Source organism: Cavia porcellus, unplaced genomic scaffold (genome assembly GCF_034190915.1).
Source record: "Cavia porcellus strain 051 isolate PalLab524CR breed Dunkin Hartley unplaced genomic scaffold, mCavPor4.1 scaffold_16, whole genome shotgun sequence".
NCBI lineage: Eukaryota > Metazoa > Chordata > Mammalia > Rodentia > Caviidae > Cavia > Cavia porcellus.
The window spans coordinates 31,453,377-31,478,334 of record NW_026947499.1 but is presented as its reverse complement, the minus strand read 5'-3'; the positions used below and the strand labels follow the sequence as shown (position 1 = coordinate 31,478,334).

Below are 24,958 nucleotides of genomic sequence, written 5' to 3'. Positions count from 1 at the left end.
GTGTTGGCATAGGGGCTATGTCTTGCCATGACAGGTGTTGCCCTGGGGTGCCCTTGACAGGTACTGTGAGCCTTGGAGGGGGCACCCTTGGGTTCTGGGCCTGACCCCATCCTTCCCTTCACTATTCTGTCTGCCCAGGATGAAATCACAGAGGAAGATGGGCAGTGGGAGTGCCCAGCCGTGTGACAGCATCGTAGTGGCTTACTACTTCTGTGGGGAGCCCATCCCATACCGGACTCTAGTGAGAGGCCGTGCAGTCACTCTGGGTCAGTTTAAGGAGCTGCTGACCAAGAAAGGCAGCTACAGGTAAGAAGGGGGTCCGGGTGTACATGTGCTGGCCTTGTGAATCCTGATGTGGACCTGGGCACTTCTCCCCTTTGGGCAGATGAGTGGGCGGTGTCAGGGCCCCATTTTAAAAGTGGGTCCATGTGTGTGCTGGTTTGACTTAACAGTATGTGCCTAGCCTTCCCCACTGCAGCTGGAGCCTTGCAGTAGAGCCAGTGGGCAGATGGTCTCAACAGGGCCAAGACTGCTGAGCCCAGTTTAGCTCACAACAGGTTGATCCTGTGCCTACTGAGTGGCTGTGAAAATCCCGTGACTTTACTGGCTGATTGGGGGCATGCATATAACTGCCACTCCTCTTCTCCAGCACCCTCAAACCTGAGGCAGGACCACCAGGGGTTTGAGGCACTTCCTCGAAAGCTGTGGTCACAGCCCCAAGATGGGTTTAGCAAGCAAGCACTAGATTGGGCTGATCTGGCCCTAGGAGAAGCCGGCACATGTTGGGCAGTGGTCCAAACATAAACATTAGTCCTTCCCTGAGCACAAGGGAGGGGCTGACCATCCTTAGTGCCTAACCTTCTGTGGCTATCCTCTGTCCCCAGATACTACTTCAAGAAAGTAAGTGATGAATTTGACTGTGGAGTGGTGTTTGAGGAAGTGAGAGAAGACCAGGCGGTGCTGCCTGTATTTGAGGAGAAGATCATTGGCAAGGTGGAGAAGGTGGACTGACCAGCAGGTGGCCACACCTAGGACATATGGTGCAGCATGCAGCAGTGTCAGCCCAGCAATGACCTTGTATCCAGGAGCCTGCTGTGTGGGGGTGGCATAGAGCTGCACAGCTGCTCGTACTGTGCGTGGTCACATGCATCCTGGGAAGGCCCAGGTGTTCCCCCATCTGCCTGTGTTTGGGCGGGTAGGTCTCTCTCTTGGTCTCCCTGGGTATGTCTTGTAGGAACCTCACCCACCCCATAGCAATACTTGGAGTCCTCAGAGCAGGGCGTCTGGCCTGGATCCCTTATAACAAGCCTCGCATGCTGTGGACTTACCCACTATACCTAGTCGGGCCCAGGCCTGGGTGCAGGAGACCCTGCAGGTACCTCTGTAGATTGTACATGTCACCGAGTGCCTTCAACACAGCTCGTCTCTTGCCTGCCACTGTGTGAAGCCAGCAGCCACGAAGCCTTGGCCCTTGCTTCACCTGTCTCCAGCTGCCAGCTCACCGGGCCGGGTCCCTGCTTTCGAGGGCCCATGTAAATATGTACATTTCTCAGGCCAGGGCCAGCAGGGGGCTGCCCGAAGCCCATTTTTCATGCCATGACTTGTACAATTATCTTTTCAAAGGTACTTGGATAACAAGAAATAAAACAGTTTTTGAACTTGCCTAGGCTTTGGAACGTGCTTCTCTGCAGCCAGTGGGGCCTGGCTGTTGGGTGTGCCATCAAACATGAAACGAAGGGAGGCCACACTGGAGGGGAAGATTCTGGGCAGCAGCTAGCAGAGCAGGCAGAGTCACAGTTGAACACTCCAGGGCCCCATTCTTCCCACCTGCAGGGCATCCAAGAGGGAATAGCCACAGGTGGCTGAGGCAGGACCAGGGTCCAGCCTTGCTCAGGAAGCACACACAGTCTAGGACCAACTTTTCTTTATTTGCAGCACACAGCTCACTCCACTGCACCAAGACTCCAGGGAGATGCTCCAGGGCAGCTACAGCTCCTCTTTGGGCCCCAAGGTGGAGTTGTCTGGTGGCTCCTAGAAAGGTCAGAGGCTCAGCTTTGGGCTCTGTCCCAGCCCACCCTGCCTAAGGATGTGTCCTGGGCACCTACCGGAAAGGGAGTCTCAGGCTGCTCTGTGGGCTCTTCCACAGGCAGCTTGCCCCCGGCATCCAAGAACTTGGAGAATGTCTCTAGATCCCTGGCACTTTTGTATTCAATCACCTGGGGAGGAATAGGAGAAGCTAGCAGGGTCAGCCATCCCTAGGCCACTGTCTGACCAGAGTCAGGGTAGGGGTATGTCGGGATGGGCCTCACCTTCCGACCTGGCCCTGCTGGGAAGTACTTCAGAGTGGGATAGCCGTGCACTGCAAAAGCCTCCAGCTCGTTGGCTGTGGCATCCAGCTCAGCAATGACAATATCCTCATGGTCTTGGTACCTCTCAGCCAGTGCCTCCCAAGCTGGGGCCATCTCTTTACAGTGGCTGCACCATGGTGCATCTGTGGGGTATGTCAGGCTTGGCCAGCCACATCCTCCCTACCCTACCCACTTCCCTCTACCCTTGGCACTCACAGAACTTCACAAACACATTCTTGGTTTCATCAAAAGCCACCTGCTCAAAATTCTTGCCCACAAGGATCTTAACAGGCCGCTGATCCCAGTCAGGGGGAAGCTCCTGGCTCAGCAAGTAGGGCTGGGGGAAGGCAGGGCTTCACTGGGAGCTTTGTAGGATCAGGTTTCTAGAGTGCTGTACCCTTTCCTCCCCTGCTCTTGGGTAGACCACCAAGCAGCAGACCTTGACTTCACCACTGAAGACTGAGTGGCAGAAGGCAGCCACAGAAGCTGCAGTGACCGGGACCCCATCTGTGGGTGCGTACTTCTTGGTGGTCTCAACGTTGACCAAACGCAAGGTGGGGGCCTCCTCAGCCTTGAGACCGAAGTACTGTAGCACGTGGTCATTGTTGGCAGCCACATCCACCACCACAAAGAGAACCTGCCAGTAGGGAGCCCATGTTGTATGTCTCAATGCCTAGGGGCCCCTCCTTTCTTGCCCCCCAGTACCTGCCCCCGGAAAGGGGGAGCTGCCTCCCTGAAACCAGCCAGCAGCTCTTGATGTTGGGCCAGGGTCTGGTTCACAAACAGCAGCAAGTGGTTAAGTATCCGGGCAGCGTAGATCTTCTGGGATGTCTGCAGGGTAGGATTTCATGACTCCTGATCCCTACCTGCACACCTCTGCAGAGGCTCCCAACTCCCATGACCTTTCCCACTGGCCTCACCTGTACCTGCAGCTAAACTTACCTGCTGGTTGAACTCTGTGACCAGGTGCATGCTGTGTGTGACCAGGAAGCGGGACAGATCCACCGGGTCCAGGCCAGTCTCCTCATCCATTGGGAAGTCAGCTCGACCTTCATCAAACTGATGGGGAGCTCAGCAAGAGCTGCAGCCCTGACTCTGGCCCCCACCACTGCCCTGACTCACCTTCTTGAAGAGGACTACTGTGTCCTTGGTGAGGCTAAACTTCTGAAAGAGCTGTGGTTGGTCAGTAAGGCCAAAGGTTATATCTAGCATCCCGGGCCAGGGCTAGGAAGGTAGCCACGTCCTCATCCTGCAGGTCCTGCAGACACGGCCCTGTGAGGTGGGCAGGTGCTGCCAGTACTGTACCAAGGCCCAGCCCCCACATCAATTCTTACCTGGAAGAAGCCGATGACCACTATGTCCCAGGCATCTATCAGTGCCTGAGTGCCCTCTTCATCCTTGAGATGCGTGGCACTGGGCCCCACCCGCCGCCTCAGCCATTCAGCAATGCCCTCAGCCTCCCGGGGCCCTGTGGAGAGGCTTAATCCCTCAGCCTACGCTTAATCCCTTTCCACCATGCCCCACCCTGGGCTACACCGGGTCCTCTCACACCTGTGTACTCCTCAGGGTTTGTGCGGTTCCCATCTCGGAAGAACTTGAGGGTAGGGTACTCTGTCACACCAAACTCCTCCATCAGCTCCAGCTCTGCAGACCCATCCACCTTGGCCAGTGTAACTGGGGCTGACTCGGCTGCCAGCAGAGTGGCTGCTTTGCTGTACTCAGGGGCCAATGCCTGGCAGTGCCCACACCATGGGGCATCTGGAGGATGAGGCCATGAGTGCACCAAGCCTCTTTGACCCCAGCCACAGTCCCTCCCTACAGCCCAAGCAAGGAGCAAGCCTGGCTTGCTCACAACTTTCTTCAGGGATACCGAGTCTTGACATCAACTTAGCTTGGGCACCAGAATGAAAGACTGAAGGCCCCAACTCAGGGCATAAGGAATAGCAAGATTTGGGAGCATTTGAGGAGCATACTCTCCTGGGCCACATGTGGCTACCTGTAAGGCTTGCCAGCCAGGAGTGGCTCTGGCATTTGTAAAGTATTATTAAAAATAAGTACCAGAGGGGCTGGGGATTTAGCTCAGCGGCATAAGCACCTGCCTTGCAAGCAGGTGGTCGGTCGTGAGTTCGATCCCCGGTACCAATAAAAGATAAAAAAAAAAAAAAAAAAAGAAGAAGAAGAAGTACCAGAGAGCCAGGTATGGAGGTGTACATCTGTAATCCCAGCACTAAGAGGCTGGGGCAAAAGGACTGCAAATAGGAGCCCAGTTTGGGCAATTTAGCCACTTATGTCTCAAAATAAAAAACAGATAGGAACATAGCTCAATGTAAATGTCCTGAGTTCAGTCTCTAGTACTGAAAAAACAAAAACAGAAAAGACACATACCACAAGGGCCTACGTGGCCACACAGCCTGGACAATGTGCCTTTGCACAGTGTGCAGAAAGACCACACTCCCAGCAGCATGGAAATGTGGCCCCCAAGGTAATGACATCACCATGCAGCCACAGTTGTCCAAGCAGAGGAGCATGGGTTTACTCATGTCCCCTGGGACACCCTACATGATTACCACTCCTGCCTAGACCTGCCCCCACCAGGTCCAGCCTTGCCCAGGGCTTCCCGTCCCAGGGCCCCTGTGGAAACCCTGAGGTATAAGAGGCAGAACAGCATGGGGCTTAAAGCCCCAGACATTGCTGTGATCCCCAGCACTCAAGCCCTGACACTCACAGAATTCCACCAGCAGGGCCGGGTGTTCCTGCAGTGCCAGGCTCAGGGTGCGGTTGCTCAGCACCAAAACCCCGTCCTCTTTGGGAACTTCCTCCCCAGGGGGCTCCTTTGGGACGTCCTCCAAGGGACCCTGTGGATCCTGTCCCTGTCCCCATGGGCCTGAGACTCCCAGCAGGAGCAGCAGCAGCACAGTCAGGAGCTGTCTGTTCATGGCGGTGCCAGGCGCCAAAGGCTGGGGCAGATAAAGGGACCAGGGACCAAGCAGTAACCGACACGTGGCACCCTGGCCCCTCTCAGGGAAGATAAAGCTGAAAGGCACCCCCTGGAGGGAGGAAGAGGCAGAAAAAGGCAACACAGAGGGCAGCAAGGCAGGGCAACCTTTAATGGGAGTCAGGGCACAGAGCCAGGCTGGGGGGCTTGCAGGGGTCACTGACCAAGGGGGTGGGGAATGTGTGGGGACCCTGTGCAGCAGCAGACAGGTGGGGACAAGAGCCCCAAACGGGGGTCAGTCCTTCCAGTCCTGGCAGATGTGGAGGCCCCACTCCCAGGATAGGTGGTTGGTCCTGTCGTCATCGGTGAAGAGGGACCTGACGACATAAGGGCCCCGCACCAGCATGCCCCTTGGTGCCTCCTCCACTGGCGTCACAAACTCGTACTCCTGGGCTCTGGGGCCATAGCTGCCCACCATGTAGACGGTCTTGTCCACTGGGGGAGGGGAGGGTGTCAGGGGCTACCCTCTGCCTACCATCCCCCCAACCCCCAGGCTGTCCACACGCCCTCACCGCGCAGGCCCCGGCGGTAGGTGTGGTGCAGACACTTGAGACCACTGACGATCTCCCTGTTGACCTGGGGGATGGAGGGTGTTCATGGGATCTTTTGGAGGACTGGACCATGGTGGATTGCCAACCTCACCACCACTACAGCTGCCCTTACCTTGAAGCTAACCTTCACTTGGTAGTCAACACCCTCCTTCAGGACAAACACCTGGTTTTTCAGTGTGGCCAGGTCCCCTGGTAGGGAAACAGTGGGGCCAGTATGAATTCTGGATGGGCTGAGATCTGCCCAGCAGCCCCCACATGGGGAATGGTGCCCATGAAGCCCCTGGTGATGGGCCTGAGGACTCAGGATTAAGTGGGGGGGGGGGGAGTCCTAGCAGGTCTCCATTCCAAAGATGAGTTGTAGGCTGCAGAGGAGAGCTACCTGTGAGGTCCATGGTGATGGGCCCTGGAGCCTGCTCCGACATCAGTGTCAGCCTGGTCACCTGCACGTTGGGTAGGCTTGGGTCTGAGGAGAAACAGTGTCCACAGGATGCCCTGCCAGGTCTTGCCAGTTTTCCCCTTCCCTCCACCAACTCAATGCCCTCCAAGCCCAGGCCCAGCCCATACCCATGAGAGGTGGCAGAGGCCCCAGCAGCGCCTGCTTGTACTTGGCCAAGCTTTCATCCTCTGGGTCCAGTTGCTGAATCTCCAGCATGCTCTTCTTCCCTGGTGCCTGGTACTCAGGCACAGCCTCATCCAGGGCCTCGTCCAATGTCGCTGGCCCACCCTCCTTGTCAGCCAGGAGGACTGGCAGTTGGGAAAGGTTTATGAGCAGTTGCCACCAGTGAACTGTGGCATTCAGGTGCCAAACTGGAGGAACCACACACACACACCAGGCTCTCTAGTTGTGCCTACCACTGCCTAAAGGAACTAAAAAGAAGCCGGTGAGGCTGAGAGAGAGGTAGGGAGGAAAAGCAGGAGGGCCTCTTCCAAAGAGGCCCTGGCAGCTGGCAGTGGTTAACAAGAGACCCACCCAAGTGACATCCTTGGAGGCATCAGCTGGCCACCCAAGGCCCCTCCCTGACTCTGAGGCCAAAGGTGCAGGGATGAAGACTCCTAGTGCGGGGCAGCCCAAAGGCTGTATAGTAGTGGCGCCAGACCCCTTGCATGAGCTCCTAGGCTCTGCGCCCTGTCCACCGCGTTTTAGCTTTAGGGACCTATCTCCCCACCCGAGGCAGAGGCCCCTGCCTCCCTGGTTTCACCAGAGAGCCGCGTGCTCCTCCACTCTTGGCTGCCTTTCCTGTGAGGGTCGCGCCTAAACGAAGACCGCACCCCAGCCAGAGCCAGCTGGGATGCTTGCCTAAAGGTCCCCGCGCGCCCCCTAAGTTGCGGCAGGGGAGGGCCGCCCCGCCCGCGCCCCCCGCGGCCCCCGCCCACGTGGCCGCCGCCCGCCGCTCACCTCGGGCGCACAGCGCCAGCCGGAGCAGCTCCAGCAGCTGCGCCCCCAGCTCGCACGCGTCCAGGCCCAGCATGGTGGCCGCGGGCCGCCGCGGAGCCGCCGCCCGGCTCGGCTCAGCCCCGGCGCGACTGCGGTGAGCTCATCCCGGCCGGGAGCGCCCCCCTCGCCCAGCGCCGCGCCCGCGCCGCGCGCCCCCAGCCGCTCCGCGGACCCCGCGCAGCCCGCAGAGACGCGCGTGTCGCCCGCACGGCGCCGGCACCCGGCCTTCTCCGCCCCGCCCCGCCCCGCCCCGCCGCGCCGGAGCGAGCTGGGTCCCGGGAGGCCTCCCAGCCGGGCGGTGGGACCTTGGCGCCAAGTGGAGCAGGTGCAGCTCTCTCCCTGCGTCCCCGGGCTCTCGTTATTAGCAGGCAGCGCAGGCCACACAGGCCACACCTGGGCTCCAGCAGCCCTGCGCCTCGTTCAGGCTGCCTGGGCAGAGGAGACTCCAGGGGACAGCCAGCCTTGGGCGGGGTTCCGTCATCAACATCGAGGGAACACAGTGGGCTGAGGGTTCACCTGCACAGACACACAAGGATCCCTCATAGCTTACTAATAGCCCCAGGGTGGGTGTTGTGTCTGCAGAGATCAGGAACCCTGACAATTCTAAAGCCCCCTCCCCGCCCCCGCCCTCGCGGAGAGGACACTGACAAAACAGAATCCGGGAGGCTTCTTGATTTGAACACACACTGAGTCCTGGGGATAAGTGTGATGAAAGCAGATGTCAGTTAAGACAGTGGAGAGGGTTGAGCAATGCCCTGGGCTGGGGACAGCTGGACCAAAGGCCTGGGTCTGAGTGAAGGAGGTGGCCTCAGAGCAGCCTGAGCCCCCTGTGTTTTTAGACTCTCCTATCCCCACCCTATTTCTGGGGCCACCCAGGGTTCAGACACACCCTTGTCCAAAGTGCCTCTCTAAGCAGTACTGGTGCTGGTGTGCTAGGACACTTGAACTAGGAGCTTTATCTGCACACACTCTTTCCAAAGCAGGTTCCTACAAGGGAGCCCAGGCTCTTTCCGTACAGGAAATGGAGCTGTTACAGAAGCCACTGTCCCTACTCATCCAGACAAGGTACCCAGCCTAATACTGCCTATGTGGAGCCTTTGGTGACCTGAGACCTAAGGGTGATGTCACCCTTGCCTAGGGCAGGAGCCCACTCCAGTTCCCAACCCCATTGCACCAGTTCATCCTGGACCCAGACAGCGGCAGGAACGAACAACAGCCATGTTTGGAGACTTTTGGCCCAAGGCCAACCTCCTCTGCTGAGTGCCCAGCACCCCTTAGTGGGAATGGGAAGAAGTAGATGTTTTCATACCTCTTGGGGCCAGGGATATAACCCAGTGAGGTAAGTGCCTGCCTGGCAAGCATGAGGTCCTGAGTTTGACTCCGTATAAAAAAAAAAGGAGGTTCTAGAAGGAAGCTCACACATCTCCATACCTCTTATAAGTGGGTCAGTGACCCTGAGCAATGGCCCCGAGAAGGGCCTGGACACAGCTCAGTGTATCCATGGGGTGGGTGAGCTGCTGAAGAAGAGTGAAAGAGCCTGGAATGGGGTCCCTGAGCCCAGTGGCTGCTCCAAATCTGGGTGGGAGGAACTGAGGTAAAAGTCCCTCCCACAGTCCTTACCCCGCCCCCGCACCCCCCTACCCCCAGTGTCTCGGTCTGTTTTCCAACTGGCCCATCGAGCCCTGTGCAGTGGAGGGGACTTGAGCCACTCTCTCCCCAGTGTTTGAGACCTCTGCAGGAACCTACAGCAGAAGATGGGGGATACCCCAAGTTATCCAGTGTCACTCCAGGCAACCTCAGACCACAGCAGAGCTGTCACATTATTGAGTGCTTGTAGACTCGTCCAACACACTTGCTCAGCACAGGAGGAGTTGGGTACCCTTCCTGGCACCATATATTCACAGGGACACACTTGTGGAACCCCATAACCCTAAACACCTATATCCTTGCTGGTCCTGCAGTCCCCACACATTGCTGCCCTGATTTCTGAACCCTGTTGCCCACAACGGGAGCCCACCATCCTGGAATTATTCCTTCACATCGTGTGACTGGTTAGGCCGCGGCCGGGAGGGTTAACTTGCAGAGGGGTGGGGCGGGGCGCGGGGCGTGGGGCGGGACCGTTCGGACATCAGCGGCGCCATGGCCATGACCTCAGGTTCTGGGACCCCCGGAGGGCGCCCGCGAGCGCAGAGGCCGCACCTCAGCAAGGTGGGCCAGGGTTCCCCGGCCTGCAGGCACCTGAGGGGCCCGGAGGGGAGAGGCACCCTGACCTTGGGGACTGCCCCGGGGGCCGGCCTCGGCGCCCCCTCCCCCTGCGCGTGGATCTTGAGAACCCGGGTCTCAGGCACTAGCTGAACAGCCCCTGACGCCCCACTGCATCCAGATGGAGCGGGTGGTCGTGAGCATGCAGGACCCCGACCAAGGCGTGAGGATGCGGAGTCAGCGTCTGCTGATCACCGTCATTTCCCACGCGGTGACAGGTGAGGTGCGGTTGGCCGGGGTGGAGGTGGCGGTGGGGGTGGGGGCCTCTGCCCACCCAGACACTGCCCCTCCTGCGCAGGAGGCGACGTCGTGGAGTGGCTGGCCCAGAAGTTCTGCATCTCGGAGGAGGGTGAGGGAACCTGGCCAGGAACTGGGTAGGGGGTTGGGATAACCAGGCCAAGCACTCACCTCCCCCACCCACAGAAGCCCTGCATCTGGGCGACCTTCTGGCGCAGCATGGCTACTTATACCCGCTGCGTGAGCCTCACAGTCTGGCGCTCAGGCCCGATGAGACGCCCTACAGGTTCCAGGTCAGGCTCTGCGGATGTCGGCGGGGACCCCTGACCCCGAAGCAGCCCGTGGGATTTGGAGGGGCATAGCTTTCTGGGTGGGTCAAACTTAGATTCCTTCAGCCAGCCTCCTTCCCACAAGGCCTTGACTGGAAGGACTAATTTGAGGTTCAATTTTCTGGGGACACAGAAAATTTGAGCTTCAATTTTGTGGGGCTACAGCAGGACTCCCATAAGGGACAGTGTCTGCGAAGATGCTGGGGCCTCCTGGTGCTCAAGCCCCACCCCTAAAGAAGAGGCTGTGTGGGCGTGAGTCAGGATCCTGGAATCACAGCTTGTGTATTCAAATGTAATGAAACATCCCCCCACATACTCCTGTCCTTCCTGACCACATCAGAGGCCCAGGTCACCCCATGCTCTGACTGTGACTACATTCTAGGCTTGGCCAGGTCCCTATCTCATCCCACCATGAAGGGGAGGCAGCCTAAGGACCCTAAGGATATGAACTGTCTTCAGTTTCAGCTGGAGAGAATGGGCAGTGTCAGCCGAGCTGAGGGAGACTGACCCCCTCTGTGTAGGGTGGTATTTGTGTAGGATACCTGGGATACTTGGGGTAGGGAAGGGCCAGGAGGGCCCAAACAGTCTTCTCCCTGCACCAACCAGACACCATACTTCTGGACCAGTACCTTGTGGCCAGCTGCGGAGCTGGACTATGGTGAGTGGGGTGTGGATTAGCCTGCGACAGGATCCCAGGCCTAGTGTCCTTAGGACAGTAACCACTGGCTAGGAGCAAAGCTTACCACTCTATGGCTTGTTCTTTCTACCCCTCCAGCCATCTACCTGACCAAGAAGAACATCCGAAAGCAGGGAGCCCTTCTGGAGCATGAGAAGGTGGGACCCCCCAGAAGGTTTTGTGGCTAAAGAAATCAGGAGCCCTATAGTGTGCCCAGAGCATATAATCCACACATATGTCACTTGTACCCTGTGTCTGGCTGGAGAGGTAGGAGTCTTTGTCTCAGAGATGGGCTGAAGGGGGCTACCCATGGAGACCTCATGTCCCCCAGGAGCACTATGACCAGCTGCATAAGAAGATCAACCACACATGGGATCTGGTGGTGATGCAGGCCCGGGAACAGCTGCGGTGAGCCCCCTCCCTGCACCATGCCAGAAAGCTCTTGGAAGGCCCGTGGCATCCAGTGGTCTAGGGATCTGGACTCATTCCTGGCTATAGCCTGAGCTGGGGGGAGGTGCTGTGATGAACTCCCTGTCCCCATCTCTTGCCTACTTTCCAGGGCAGCTAAGCAGCGCAGGAAAGGAGACAGACTGGTCATTGCATGCCAGGAACAGACATACTGGCTGGTGAACAGGCCCCCGGTGAGCCCCTTGTGGGGTCAGGTGGTAAGGTTCCCTGGCCAGCAATAAGGGTTGGCAAGCTTCCCTTTTAAGCTCTCAGAACTTCTCATTTTAGCCTGTAAAAAAGGACATGCCATTGAGGGCCCTGGTGTGTGATAGGAGGTTTTTGTTTTGTGACTTGGTTGGTATTGGGTCGAGAGTTGATACTTGGTGCCCTCTCACCTGCTTTTTCATCTGCAGCCTGGGGCTCCTAATGTGTTGGAGCAGGGTCCAGAAAGGGGCTCCTGTACTGGCAGCCGGGTGCAGATGGTGAGTGCCTGCATCACCTGCAACCTGTGCCCAGCTTGTCCACACATCTGACCTCATTCACTCCAACTACCATGGGACTTGGTGGAGTGTCCTCCATCCATCTGTCTGTCCAGTCCACCCAAATGGATCTGATGCAGCCACTCCAAAGTCCCTTCTGATCTCTGCCCCCTAATCCAAGTATCTTGCTAACTCTCATCATTTTTTCCCCTTCCACTGGCTGCCCTGCCTACATGTAAGTGAAAGGCTCTGGGAGAGGGGGAGGCCAGGATAGCATCTGGGTGCACAGAGGGGTGACAGGCAGGGCTATGCTGGGGGATCTGGACTGCAGACACCTCCCAGAGACAGCAGGAGCAGGACAGACAGGTGTGAACAGATTTATGGTATATCTCAATGCTTAGTAACTTCGGCACCCTAGTTTTTCTTTTTTTGGTCTTTTTCCTTTTTATCAGTACCAGGGATCAAACTCACGACTGCCTACTTGCAAGGCAGGTGCTTATGCCGCTGAGCTAAATCCCCAGCCCCCTAGCTTTTCCATATATGAAGGTAGTCAAAGAGAACTGGGACAGAAATTGGAAATCACAAGTATCCTCCACCTCTAGCGTCACATCCAGTGTTGGCTGTGGAGGATTGGGAGCCTGGGTCAGCCAGTCCAGGACTTGCCTTATGGAGCCCATTGTGAGGCACACCTGGAGTTCTGAGTTAAACCAGAATTTCCCAGTGTGATCCCATTAGTAGGATTTCTGCTAATGTATCTTGTTTTAAAAAGAGAAAGAAAGTTCAATCTCCAGTACCGATTTAAAAAAAAAAGAGAGAGAGAGAAAAAAACACCTGGGTGTGGTAGTATACCCCCTGTAATCATAGAACTCTAGGAGGCTGAGGCAAGAAAATAACAAGTTTTGACATACCCGAGCAACTTAGCAAATTAATGAGAACTTGTCTCAAATCTAAAGAATATGGGGATGCAGACGAGGGCAAAGACCCTCTGTTCAATCCCTAGTACACAAAATACATACATACACACATACATCTGAAAATATGATTGCTTAATCATAATTGGGGAACTTTAAGGTAATCTAAATAGCCTGTAGGTTTGGCAGAACTTCCTGAAAATCTCCAGATGGAGGCCTCAAAGTCTCCAGGGTTAGGGTTAGGAGGAAGGGGCTCCAAAGATTGGGGCTGGAGGACTAAACTATCCCATGCCTTGTCCTGGGGCCAGGGCTTGGCCCAACAGGAACTGGGTAGGTGGGATTTTGGATCCCCAAAGCAAGCCTGCATTGTAACTGTCTCCATCTGTTCCCTTTCAGATTTAGAGCTCGGACTTCTATAAGCGGGAGGTAAGACCTAAGGATGGGATGTTGGGCAGTCTGTCCCCAGACCAGGTCCCCACTCACGCTCTGGCTCCCTAGATTGAATTCTCCAGGAAGGCACTGGGCAGGACCCGGGTAAAATCCTCCATCTGCCTTGAGGCGTGAGTTGAGGAGAGGGGTGGCAGGAGACCCCACGCCCAGACCTTTCTAGAGCTTCCTCATCCCTGAGGTTTTTCTCTACTTTGGCCCTGGCCCTCAGGTATCTAAAGTTTAGCAGCCAGCATAGCCTGCATGACCCCATCCTGTCGGGGTGCCTGCCCAGCAATCCCTGGATCACAGATGATGACAGCTACTGGACCATAAATGCACCCATGTGAGCCTGGGTACAGGGGAACTGAGATGTGCTTTTGGTCTGGGGCTGGCAATAGGGCCAGCATTCCAAGTGCCCACTGTTCCTCCAGGGTGGCTGTACCCACAAAGCTCCGCGTGGAACGATGGGCCTTCAGCTTTCAGGAACTTCTGGATGACCCTGTGGGCCGGACCCACTTCATGGACTTCCTCCAGACGGAGTTCAGTGGTAAGAAGCCTGAGTCCTGTGCCAGGCTTCTGGCATTGCCCAGGGCCCTTGGTCTCACTCAGGATCTCTCCTGGTCCAGCCTGTTGAGACAGCAAGCTGGCTGCTACTCAGGGTGGACTACTAACTTGGTGCTGGTCCCCAGCGGAAAATCTCAGCTTCTGGGAGGCATGTGAGGAGCTGCGCTTTGGAGGGCAGGCCCAGATTCCTGACCTGGTGGATGCTGTGTACCAGTGAGTAATGGTGGGCACTGGGTGACCACTGGGCAAGCCTGCCCAGCCTGGACCCATCTTGGGCTGTTCCCATCCCCAGGCAGTTCCTGGCCCCTGGTGCTGCTCGCTGGGTCAACATTGACAGCCGGACAATGGAACGGACCCTGGAGGGCTTGCGCCAGCCCCACCGCTATGTGTTGGATGATGCACAGCTGCACATTTATATGCTCATGAAGAAGGTAGGCCCTGCCAGCCTCAGTGACCCTGCTAAAGCCCATCAACCATCTTCAGTGTTTTATCTACTTGGTTTTCGTCAAAAGTACTTCAGAGGGGTGTCTGCTACGTTCCTCTGCAGCCTGTGTCATTCACTGAGCTAGACTCACAGGCCTATGGTGTGCAATGTCCCAGTCCCACCATACCTCTTGTCTGCCTGCTGGAGCATGTCCTGTCACACTGCCCTTGTCTATCCTGGTTTTCACATGGTACAGATGACATAGCAGAGTCAATGCTTAGTCCTGGCCCTTATCACTTTTAAAAATAATGAGACAGTTTACTGGGCATGGTAGTGCATGCCTGTAATCCTAGTAGTCTGGAGGCTGAGGCAGGAGGATTGCTACAAGTTCAAGGCCAACCTACATAGGTTGTTTTTTTTTGTTTGTTTGTTTTTTTTGTCTTTTCCTTTTTTATCAGTATCGGGGATTGAACTCAGGACCACAAGCTTGCAAGGCAGGCGCTTATGCCACTGAGCTAAATCCCCAGCAGTAGCCAACCTACATAGTGAGACCCTGTCTCAAAAGGCAAAAACAGCCAAGTATGGTGGTGCACTCTTGTAATCCCAGCATGTGGGAGGCTGAGGCAGGAGGATGGTTACCAAGTTTGAGACCATCCTAGGCTACAAAGTGAGCCCCAGGCCAGCCTGAACCACATAATGAGATCCTGTCTCAAAAAGGTCAAAAGACAAAAACAAAACTACCACCAAGAAACCCTACAAACAAATAGAGTCCACTAGTGTCCGTTAAGGGTAGTAAGTAGGACCTGCATTTTTTCTTTTGGTACCGAAACCAAAGACCCATGCATACTAGGCAAGTGTTGTGCCCTTTACATTTACTTTTTTCTTTTTGAGATAGTGTCTCCCTGTGTGATTCAGGATAGCCTTAAACTTGCAGCAGTCCTCTTGCCTCAGCCTCTGGAGTGGTTTATTCATTTACTTATTTTTGTTCCAGGAATCAAACTCAGGACCTTGCAGTTTCTAGGTAGGCACTTGTGCCACTCCAGGCTTTACAGGGACACAACTAAGAAGTATGGGTGTTTTAAGACAGTAGGGGTGCACAGAACTTTCAGCTGGGCATAAGGTGATGGAGACACAGGTCAAAGAAGTCAAGAGAAGAAACTGTAACCTGAGTCTTTGACCTGTGTCTCCGTCACCTTATGCCCAGCTGAAAGTTCCGGTTCTCACCTGTCGGCAGTCTCAGCAACACAGTATGATTCCTGAGAACTATTTTCTTTTTGACTTCTTGTCTATATCCAACCAGAGACTTCCCCTTGAGAGCTCTGGGGTGTGGTTGGGGCTATGCCACCACATGGACATACAGTCTTTATTTCACTCTTTCAATGTGTGGGAATTACTGATTTAAATGTAATCTACAGTTTCCAAATGCAGTATATATAGGAAGACATGTAAATAAGATTCTATCCTAGCCTTTTTACTTTCAACTAAGTTACCTAAATTATGATTTTTGTTTTGTTTTGTTTTGTACCAGGGATTAAATTCACCACCTTTGCCAGGCAGGCACCTACCCCACTGAGCTAAAACCCAGCCCAAACTTCATTTTTAAATTCTTTACTTTGACATTGGTGAAATACTTTTTTTTCTGTTTGTTGTTATTTTTCTGAGACAGAGTCTTGTTATGTAGTGCAGGCTGCTGTGGAACTCACAGATGTACCCCACCACACCCAGCTTTTACTCTTTTTTTTTTTTTCCATTACTGTGGATTGAATTCACCTCATGCTTGCCAGGCAGGCGCTTGTGCCACTGAGCTATATCCCCGGCCGCTTTTACTCATCTTTTTTTTTTTGGTCTTTTTCCTTTTTATCGGTACCAGGGATGGAACTCACGACTGCCTGCTTGCAAGGCAGGCGCTTATGCTGCTGAGCTAAATCCCCAGCCCCATACTCATCTTTTAAAACATGAGCAATGATGGCTGTAAATTTCTTTCCCTTAGCACCATGCAGTTTCTCACCACCTTGCTGTCTGTCACATCCTTGCCCTCCCTCGGTAAAGGCACCAGGTTTCTTAGCTCCTCATTGCTCCTGTTTTGGGGATCCTGGTTTGTACTCCATGTGTGGGCACTGTGAGTCCTGCCGTTCCAGCTCTCTGTGGCCCAGCTGATGGGAAATGTATCCTGGGTATGTCTGACTTGGTCCAGGCTGGCTTTGGCCAGCACCCTATTACTGAAGGCCCTTGTGGGCAGAAACAGCTCCCAATAGTGTTCGGATGGACCCGGCTGAAGGGCAAGGAGATGGAAGGGGCTATGGGTTCGACATGTTCTCTTGCAGGACTCCTACCCTAGGTTCCTTAAGTCTGACATGTATAAGGGCCTATTGGGAGAGGCTGTGATCCCACTGGAGGCAAAGAGACGGTGAGTCTGAGCAGCGCCCTGTGCCTGCCAAGTGATGGGCTCTGCAGGGAGGGGACAGGGTCCTCAGCCACTTGCTTCAGCTCATTCTTGCCCACAGAGTATTCCCGTTTACGTGGAAGCCTCGGCACTTGAGCCCCAGTCCCGCTCTTCTCCCCACCTCTGGGGAACCTCCCGCCACTGGCAGCACTGCAGGTGGGGATGGGGAGGACTAGATGGACTCCCTGTCATGCCCAGGGCCTGCTACCAACATCCTGCAGGGTCACCCTCTCCTGATGACTGCAGAGCCCCCAGTACTGGCACTCTCTTGTGTACAGAGTCCATCCTCTCTTTGCTTTTCCTTTTCCCTACCTGGAAGGGGGTGGCTCAGCTGCCAAGCCCCAGGGAGGAGGTTTCATTGGCCAAGGCTGGACAGGTAGGATTCATTACTGGCAGGATGGCAAGGCTAAGGCATAGACACTTATCCATGAAGATAGGCAGGTCTCTGGGTAGTCTTGCTCCATCCAGGTGAGCTCATCAGAGTTGGTCTAGATGAAGCATTTGGAATGGCTACACACCCCTCTGTAGTCAGTGCTTGGAAGTCTCTCTTCACTGCACACCACACACACCTGTCTAGCATCCACCTGAGCCACAGCTTCCCCACCAGATTTGTGCACCTTGTTGTCCTGATCATGAGGCTCCTGGTCCCTGCAGGGAAGATTTTTGCCAGGCTGGCGGAGCCAGAATCCAGTCCTCCTACCCGAGCTTTCTTCAGAGGCACAGGCATTCCCACTGTGTGTTCCCCATACCTCCAGACTAGACGAACTTACAGGCCAGCTTCTTTTGAGATCACCTCAACCACAGGGCTATTTTTGGCACAGAAATAAAAGATTTTTCTCCCTCACTCTGATCTTATTTTGCTGTGGGTCCAGCTTGGGGCATGTGTGTTTATAAGTGTACAGTTCATGCCTGTGTGTGTGGTGTGAATGCCTGTTGGTGGTAATTGGCATGTTGTGGGTGTACACATTAAATATGGTGTGTGTGCCAGGTGTGGGGATGAGGTGCAGGGATCCAGGCTCTGTAGCATCAGGCTGGGCTCCACCTGCAGCGTTGGGGAACCCAGTTTCTATGACAAGCAGTGGCACTGTCCACTCAGCCAGGCCAAAGTGAACAAGGTGCAGGAGACCAGCAAAGACCAAGGGTACTGCCAAGGAGGTCTGGGGTTGGCAGAGGGCTCCTGGCACTGTTTGGCATTGCCTAGGGCATTGTGCCCAACCTGTTGTGAAGGCCCTAGCATGGCAGTCTCCAGAACCCAAGTGGTCACAAGTACACAGGTATTTATGGACAAGTCTACGGGGCGAAGGCTATTGCAGGAGGAAGGAAAACCTCTGCCTGGCCTCTCAACTCCCATGAAACAGGATTCCTGTCCCCAGGAGCCACCAAGTGACCAGCAGGGTGGCTCCTCGCCAAGCAGGCTCTGGATCCCTGCCTGGTGCAGCTCCTCTGAGGATTCACATGCTCCATCTTGCATTGTGGAAGGGTAGGCTCCAACTTTCCACATTCACAACTTGCCCCTCAGTGCTCAGGCCCTGTGGGTAGGTTACCTTGTTTCTCAGGGTCAAAGGACGCACTTACTGGCATGGCACCCACCTGTTCACCTTCAACCCCTATGCTCCCAAGCAGAAGAATAGGGCTGTACCTGTGCGGCCTCGAGGCCTGGTTCCCAATGAGACTCCACAGCCAGCAAACTCCTGCAGTGCTCTTCTGAGAGCTGCACATTGTTTTCCAGCAGCTTTTTCTCTCAGGAGCCCCTCTTAAGCTCTCTGTTGCCCCAGTGGATACCCCAACCCCTCTGTCATGGCTGTGTGCTGGTTCTGCCTGCCCAGAGGACAAAGATGCTAAGACCACTGGCTGCCTGTCCCAGCTGGGAGACTCACCCTGAGGGACTAAGGCCCTGGCCTAAGCTGCAGGGCCCCTCACAGTGGAGACCCTACTGGAGGCTGTGAGAAAACAACTGGGTCCCATGTCTGTGGGCAGGAATGGGTGGGACACTCACCTTCCTAGTTCCCACCCTGACCTGGAAGCCTGGCCCTAAAATTCCTGGTCATTACTATAATACTTTGTTCCCTGGGGGCAGAGAGACAGGCATGCAGGCAGCAAGCAGACTTATGCTTGGGGCTTTTCCAAACAGTGTAAAAATGTTTATTCTGGTGTTTTCTATGGTGATACAGTCAGGCTGCTTTGCTACAAATATTGGCCCCAGGGCTGGGCAGGGCTGCTGCACATGAAGCACAGCTGCCCTTGGGCCTCAGGGGTAAGAAGGCACAGAAGTGAGTCCCCCTGCATCAAGTATGCAGCACCAGGGTAGGGCTGGGGTGATCATCATGCCAGTGCCACAGGTCCTTTTTAATGTCAGCAGCTTCAGTGTATAGTGAGGGCACTTGTGAGCTCCAGAGTTGGCTCTACCCACCATTCAGGGAGAACCCCCAGCTGAGCCCTGTTCCTTAAACTGCATGGGAGATATTCCCTCTGCTCTGGGAAGGGATTGAGGCTGTAAGGCTTCAGGTTACCCCAGAGCTCACCACCCTATGAGTTCATGATTCGTAGGGGATGGAGCAGAGGACAGAACCAAGCAGGAAGAAGAGGAAGGGATACACTGAAGGCGCTGGGGAGCAGCATGTCCCACAGCAGTGGCTTCTCTGGTGAGAGAGAAGGTGGTGTGGCCAGGGGTTCCCAGTGAGGGTAAGAAGCCACAGGCCTGAGCTCTGCCCAGCAAGAACACAGGAAGGTAACCTGGCCTGCACAAAACCCCAAAGGGGACAGGATGAGACCATGTGATGGTCACGGAGTCCTGGCTAGGAGGTTCAGGGTTTCCCTATTCAAGTCCCTGGGTTTGACATATAAAGCCATGGCTGCCCAGGGGAGACTGTCACTAGACTCAGTGTGGAGACAGAGGGAAGTGTGGATGTCCCAGAATGTTTGGTTTCTACACCTCGCTCCGATACCGCAGCCAGGAGAACCTATCTCTGATGGCCTGGTCACTGTCTGGCCTGCCTTCATCCAGGTGGATCACTCTGCTGTCCGAGACAAGATCCCGCACCTTGTGTTTGATCACAGAGACCAGGCCAGGCACATCCGAGCTTGCTGGGCCTGTCAGGAGGACGTAGGCAGCATGGCGGCTTGACTCAAGCAGGATCACTGTAGGTGACAGACCATTGGTGTCTCTTAGACCAGCCACAGGGGACCTGTGGTTAGGGGGATCAGGCCTAACTGTACTTACCATTGAAGGCGACAGTGTTGGCAGAGACGTTGGCCACCTCCAGCAGGACACTGGGCAGGGTAGGATGGAATATGTACAGACTGTGCCGGGCATCTCTGGGATCCTGAATCAAGGACAAGCAATGAGTTTTGCACTCTGTTATGCCAGGGCTGCAGTCACATCCCACTCAGCCTGTGACTCCAGCATTATCCATGGCAACACTTAGGTCAACCCACAGGCACTGCTGTTAGAACAACTATGCCTAGAGCTCTGTGCCCACAAATCCCACCTGGGGTCTTACAAAATGCTAACTCCAACTCCATACTTACGTGCCAGTCCCCAAACTAGCCCTGGTCTTTCTCAGTGTCTATCAGTATTTGCCCTCCCCACTGCAGTCCACCAGTGCTCTTGGATCTCTCTCATGCATCCCCAAGAAGACCCCTTAGGATACTTTTCCCTCAGTGTCACTTCTAGGACCAGCTCTCACTTGGCTTCAGTGAATCTGTGGTGGCCCAGTCATCAATAGCTTCTGAGGACCCATGGCCTCCGGCTATGACTCTTGGCACTGGGTGGTTCCCTGAGTGACCCATACCATCTCATTGGTGTCAGTCAATTCACGGAGGCCCCAAAAGAAGAAGGCTGAGCGGTGGTCTGCAGTTGGCAGGCTGGTGGATGGCAGGACCCCAGGGAAACTCGGAAGGATCTGGCTCCACAGGATGGCCCCACTGCGGAGGTCAAGAAGCAGGATCTGAAGAAGGAAGGAACACTGTAGTTATCAGGACCTCAGGGCCTACATAGGTGCATAACCCTACCATGCTACCCTTGAAGGCCAGAACTTATTGCCAGTTCTAAAGGCAGCAATCCATGGACTACACCATATCTACTTTCACAGATGGTCCTCAGCTACAGGCAAGGTGGCACCTTCTAAAGGAAAAATACCTACCTGTCTATCAATGCCAGTTCCGTTTTCAATGACCACAGCTGGGGTGTCTGGTTTATAGTGGCCAAGGATAGGTTTTCTAGAAAGAGATTAGAGAAAAAGAACTCACAGGGGTCTCTGTAAGGAGACTAAAATGAAGAAAATACCTGATGACAGGGATGCCACTCAGTCCTCAGTGGCTGCCCCAGGACCTGGAGCTGACATTCATGACTAGCAGCTTCCATGAGCCCTCTATGGGTGGAGGCAACAAAAAGACAGGTGAGAAGCCTCCAGCAGAATCACACAGCCCCTCCAGCCCAGCGCCTCAACCCCTTCACTAGCCAGTTGGATCTGCTGGGATGTGAGGAAGGATAACAGGTGCATCTACCACAAAGTCTGTAGCAACTGTACAGCTCTGGGACAAAAGCTCTATACCTCAGGACCTGGGCTGCTTCAAGGGTCCACCTGGGAGTCAGGTCCTGTCCATCCAGTAGCACACAGGCCTCTGAACTAACGAGCAGCACATCCTGGCCAGCCTTCCCTGGGACATTCATCAGGTAGCGAACTGCTCCAGAGCTATATAGGGGAGTGGGAGGGAAAAGCACAGCATCTTTGGGATAGGTCTCGCATCCAGGAAACCCATCCAGTCGGGGGCTGAGCCCTGTATTGCTCAGTTGGAAAATATAAACAGGACCCACACTGTCGGTGGGTACAAGGACAAGTCCTCAACAGGAACTCTTCTCCTTAGTTTTGCTCAGTGTTTGCCCATTTTGCATATCTGACCGCAGGACAGCCTTAGGGTTCAGCAAGGCCCCAGCATTCCTTGGCCTGCCTGGTTGTCCTGTGCTTCAGACTGTTCTTCACAGGCCTTGGCCTGTGACCTGTGGGAAAGATCCCTGTATGTCAGACTAACCTGGGGAGGAGCCTGTGGGTAGAGGCATTAAGCATGTTTTCCCAGTGGGGGTCACTCTTAAACGGTGCATCTTTCCTGGTCACCTTCTCATAGAGATCCTTCAAAGAGCAGCCACACAGGGAGCTTGCTATTCAAAACATAGAAGAGCCAAAAGTCACCAGAGTCGGGGCTGGGGATTTAGCTCAGCAGCATAAGCACCTGCCTTGAAAGCTGGCAGTCGTGAGTTCGATCCCTGGTACCGATAAAAAGACCAAAAAAAAAAAAGTCACCAGAGTCACACTATGTTCTGGGTCCAGGCATACCCACCTGCCTCACCTTCAATAGCACATGGTGCCACACCCAGTACAGGTGCTTGAGCTCTGATTGTCAGCAACTAACTGGTATCTTCAAAATATGAGCAGGAGCTGAGGCACCTGGTAGGTGGTTGCTGCTTTTTCCATCAGTGCTGAGCTCACTTTTTTTTTTGGTTGTAATGGGAATTGAATTTAGGGCCTTCATACTGAGCTACTGAGCTACAGTCCCAGGCTATTTTGAGACATGGTCCTGCTAAAATAAAATGCTGAATTACCCAGACTGGGTTTGAATTTGGAGTACTCTTGGCTCAGCCTCCTAGAGTGCTGGGATTAAGGGCGTTTACCTTTTTAACCCAGTGCCACCATGAGAAGGAAGCCCACCCTTGTAATGTAGTGGGAGAGCATACCACAGGGCAAGAGAATGTAGTGTGCACCCGTCCTGGTGATGTGAAGAAGGGGGCTGCTGTTTCCATCCATACCGAGGCTGCCTCTGTTGCCAATCTGGTGCCCAGTGCTGCCTGAATAGATGGACCCGCTGACCTACCATGAAGAAGAGCAACAGGAAAGAAGAGAAGCTGGCCCACAGGTAGGATGGCTTTTTAAGGTAAAGCTGATACCTTTTTAGGGTAAATCTCTTGTTTTGGGAAGTGTGCTGTGACATAGGGTCTGTGTCTCTACATGGCATAGCCATGTAGCCCTAGAGGTGCAGGGCAGCTCTGGGCCTGCAGTCTCACTCCAACACAGCAGCAGCACAAGTGGGAAGGGCACTTTCTGGTTGTTAGGGAAGGCACACAAGCTCCCACAGATGGGGCCACCTCACTGCGCTGGTTTCAGCAACATGACTTCAGACCTAAATTCTCTCTCGGAAGTGGAAGTGAACAAGGAGCAGAGGAGAGGCTAATAGCGAGTGGCCTGGGTGATGTGGGAGGACAGCTGGGTTGGTTTGCACCTCCTTTCCCTCTTGGGTGAGGATCAGCAGGTCTGGGGCACCATCACTGTCGATGTCAGGTACTTGGAGCAGAGGGCTCAGGATAGACGTGTTCGCACCAAAGCTACTGGGGTGGTTCCACAGGGTTTCCCCTAAAACCAAGCATACCATCATTGAACACTGTTTCAAATCTCCTTTATAGCAACTCACGTGGTTGTGTCCATCCTCAGGATCCTAGGCCCACTGTACTCTCAGAAACAGAAATAGGTGCAGGCAGACCTGCCAGTCCTTGTCAAAGGACAGACACAGTACTGCTGAAAACACACAGACCCATGGGGCAAACACAGGCTGACTACATGACAAAATCCAAGAGGGGCCTTCCTAGGGCCTCTAATTTTCTCTTCTTCTTTTCATGTCTGGGCTTCCAGCCCTTGGGCACCAAGAACAAGCTGCTCTAGAACACTGAGGTACACTTCCCAGCTCAGATGATGGTACCCAAACTCTAGCACTCCAGGTTCCTGGGGACTCTCCCTTTGCTGGGTCACAGGAATACAGTTTTTTTTTTTTTTTTTTTTTTTTTTTAGGAATACAGTTTTGCACCAGGCAGATTATACTTAAGAGTTGGGCCTACTGAGCACAGGCTCTGACAGGGCACTAACCCATTTGTAGCTGTTTCTAGATCTATTCTTCAATTCTTAAAATATTTCTGGCCTATTCTTTATTTTCTTTAATGTCTTAAAACTATAACTTGCAAGGAAAATGCTAATATCCATCAAGTTCTAAGCACAGAATTTCTTATGGCCTAGGTAAGGTGCCAGGCACCTTCTCCAAGTCACCCATCACATCTTCCTGTCCTGGTGCTCACATGTGCTGTTCCCCTAAGGCTCAGAGACTTGCTCCCAAGGGTGTCTGAGTACTCATAGGCTTGGACATCCCTCCAAGCAGCCACTCTGCACCTTTCCTCCTCAGCTTGCCTCAGCTCCTCACCTCATGGAAGGTGACCTCTGATTGCATTTACTCACAGCAAGATGCAAATCTGAGGTGATTAGGCACTGATACAATGTGTGAGAGCAGCTGAGGAAGCTGGAGCTTATGACTTTTACGTGTTCTCACCTCTATTCAGGTGAGAACCCTGAAAGGTCCCTATTCAGTTGGCCACCCTTGAGGCAGCACTCAGGGCTGACCCCACCATAGTGAGAGCCCCTACCTGTTAACAAGTCAATGGCAAGGAAAGAGCCAGGTCTTCCCACAAGGATGCAGGCAGAGGATGTCTTACTGTCCGATGGCTGGAGCATGGTGCACTCCACCAATACCACATCTTGGACCATGGGCCTCTCCCAGAGCACACTGCCGTTAGCCCCTGACACAGCAGCCATAAAGACACAGGGAGAAGAGAATCCTAGAAAGAGACCCATAGCCACCTGTCAGACCATCTGCCCCAGCCCTGTACCCAGGCCCATCTCCTTTATCCATGACCCCTTAGTCCTCAGACTCATGGGACTCTAATGTTGGCACCAAGCAGGGTGAGACAGCTGAGTATGCCTCCTGGTCTCTTTCCAGTCCTGCTAAAATGGAGGAATCATGGAATAGTTTGCATAACTTCCATCATTTGCTTCCTCTAAACACCATAAATATAGAATTATCCAAAATAAATTCCTACCATTCACTTTCCTCAAATACCATAAACATGAGGGTGAACCAAATCAAAGATCTGTCTTCCTATAGTAAGTCCTTCCTCCAGATAAAATCAGAGTTACCTTCATCAGTGCAGGATCGGTTGGAACTGTTACTACCATTGGTATTTTTATAAAGAAAGACAACATCTCGGATCTTGTCCTTGTTTATGTCTTCCATGACCAGAAAGTCATAGGTGACTGAAAAAGAAAGCCGGAGATTATGTTCCATGGACCATGCCTATCTAAGAGAAGGTCAAGTCTAACAATACTATCCACTTCTCTACCTCAATGGAGTTCGATGCCATTAGCATCTGCCACTGTGAAGTCCCCCAACAAAAGCAGGGACTTTTTACTAGGTCAAGAAATTTCCTCACATCTCTCTAGAAGTGCAAAAATTCTTCATGAACATCACAGGCTGGAAAGATATTATCAAGTGTTAACCTTCAGGAGAAGCATCAAGACATCAGCTATTATGAGTAGGTGCTCTGAATATCTTCTGT

At 54.0% G+C, this 24,958-nt stretch overlaps 5 protein-coding genes across 10 annotated transcripts in view; 2 read left to right on the top strand and 3 right to left on the bottom strand.

The window, feature by feature from the left end:
- Axin1 (axin 1) overlaps positions 1–1,663 on the top strand; it is a 51,822-nt gene extending 50,159 nt beyond the window's left edge. For both annotated transcript variants that reach the window (XM_003478071.5, XM_023560781.2), the window contains 2 exons: positions 139–306; positions 885–1,663. In XM_003478071.5, coding sequence (XP_003478119.2) covers positions 139–306; positions 885–1,011 — 295 coding nt within the window. In that variant the 3' untranslated portion in view covers positions 1,012–1,663. The remainder of the gene's footprint in view (positions 1–138; positions 307–884) is intronic.
- Positions 1,664–1,909: 246 nt separating this feature from the next.
- Pdia2 (protein disulfide isomerase family A member 2) lies at positions 1,910–5,292 on the bottom strand. Its single transcript, XM_003478409.4, is given in 12 exon segments — positions 1,910–2,031; positions 2,106–2,216; positions 2,310–2,491; positions 2,565–2,685; positions 2,788–2,985; positions 3,054–3,179; positions 3,291–3,407; positions 3,471–3,558; positions 3,560–3,606; positions 3,683–3,816; positions 3,900–4,106; positions 5,074–5,292. Coding segments are annotated over 12 exon segments (1,587 nt in total). The 5' UTR covers positions 5,285–5,292; the 3' UTR covers positions 1,910–1,986.
- A 140-nt stretch (positions 5,293–5,432) lies between these two features.
- On the bottom strand, positions 5,433–7,491 carry Arhgdig (Rho GDP dissociation inhibitor gamma). Its single transcript, XM_063226197.1, has 6 exons — positions 7,291–7,491; positions 6,459–6,638; positions 6,274–6,357; positions 6,007–6,083; positions 5,856–5,919; positions 5,433–5,778 (listed from the first exon to the last, which is right to left on the bottom strand). The coding sequence occupies exons 1-6, from the start codon at positions 7,361–7,363 to the stop codon at positions 5,579–5,581; spliced, it is 678 nt and encodes a 225-aa protein (XP_063082267.1). The 5' UTR covers positions 7,364–7,491; the 3' UTR covers positions 5,433–5,578.
- Positions 7,492–9,412: 1,921 nt separating this feature from the next.
- Positions 9,413–17,374, top strand: Rgs11 (regulator of G protein signaling 11). Of its 3 annotated transcripts, none has more exons than XM_063226195.1 (17): positions 9,413–9,537; positions 9,713–9,809; positions 9,890–9,940; positions 10,015–10,121; positions 10,764–10,815; positions 10,933–10,991; positions 11,165–11,241; positions 11,393–11,474; positions 11,694–11,762; positions 13,073–13,096; positions 13,169–13,230; positions 13,329–13,442; positions 13,531–13,646; positions 13,789–13,876; positions 13,956–14,094; positions 16,412–16,494; positions 17,138–17,374. In XM_063226195.1, the coding sequence occupies exons 1-17, from the start codon at positions 9,469–9,471 to the stop codon at positions 17,355–17,357; spliced, it is 1,509 nt and encodes a 502-aa protein (XP_063082265.1). In that variant the 5' UTR covers positions 9,413–9,468; the 3' UTR covers positions 17,358–17,374. The 3 variants fall into 3 exon arrangements, with proteins under 3 accessions (XP_063082265.1, XP_023416644.2, XP_063082266.1); XM_023560876.2 differs by having other exon boundaries at positions 16,592–17,374; XM_063226196.1 differs by lacking the exon at positions 9,890–9,940.
- A 1,268-nt stretch (positions 17,375–18,642) lies between these two features.
- Positions 18,643–24,958, bottom strand: part of Fam234a (family with sequence similarity 234 member A) — a 32,967-nt gene continuing 26,651 nt past the window's right edge. For all 3 annotated transcript variants that reach the window (XM_005007335.4, XM_023560790.2, XM_003478408.5), the window contains 10 exons: positions 24,540–24,656; positions 23,990–24,181; positions 22,804–22,934; positions 22,262–22,394; positions 21,562–21,688; positions 21,084–21,224; positions 20,673–20,748; positions 20,322–20,477; positions 19,751–19,853; positions 18,643–19,668 (listed from right to left, as the gene is read on the bottom strand). In XM_005007335.4, the coding sequence (XP_005007392.1) occupies positions 19,457–19,668; positions 19,751–19,853; positions 20,322–20,477; positions 20,673–20,748; positions 21,084–21,224; positions 21,562–21,688; positions 22,262–22,394; positions 22,804–22,934; positions 23,990–24,181; positions 24,540–24,656 (1,388 nt within the window). In that variant the 3' untranslated portion in view covers positions 18,643–19,456. The remainder of the gene's footprint in view (positions 19,669–19,750; positions 19,854–20,321; positions 20,478–20,672; positions 20,749–21,083; positions 21,225–21,561; positions 21,689–22,261; positions 22,395–22,803; positions 22,935–23,989; positions 24,182–24,539; positions 24,657–24,958) is intronic.

What these genes read in the sequence shown, in the direction of transcription:
- Arhgdig (XM_063226197.1), bottom strand. Translation starts at nt 7,363, where the DNA reads ATGCTGGGCCTGGACGCGTGCGAGCTGGGGGCGCAGCTGCTGGAGCTG. An exon ending in GCTGGCGCTGTGCGCCCGAG is followed by an intron (nt 6,639 to 7,290) that starts GTGAGCGGCGGG and finishes CCCAACTGCCAG; the next exon opens with TCCTCCTGGCTGACAAGGAG. An exon ending in CTACCGCCGGGGCCTGCGCG is followed by an intron (nt 5,779 to 5,855) that starts GTGAGGGCGTGT and finishes CCCCTCCCCCAG; the next exon opens with TGGACAAGACCGTCTACATG.
- Rgs11 (XM_063226195.1), top strand. Translation starts at nt 9,469, where the DNA reads ATGGCCATGACCTCAGGTTCTGGGACCCCCGGAGGGCGCCCGCGAGCG. An exon ending in AGCTGCGGAGCTGGACTATG is followed by an intron (nt 10,816 to 10,932) that starts GTGAGTGGGGTG and finishes CTACCCCTCCAG; the next exon opens with CCATCTACCTGACCAAGAAG. An exon ending in CCTCCAGACGGAGTTCAGTG is followed by an intron (nt 13,647 to 13,788) that starts GTAAGAAGCCTG and finishes GCTGGTCCCCAG; the next exon opens with CGGAAAATCTCAGCTTCTGG.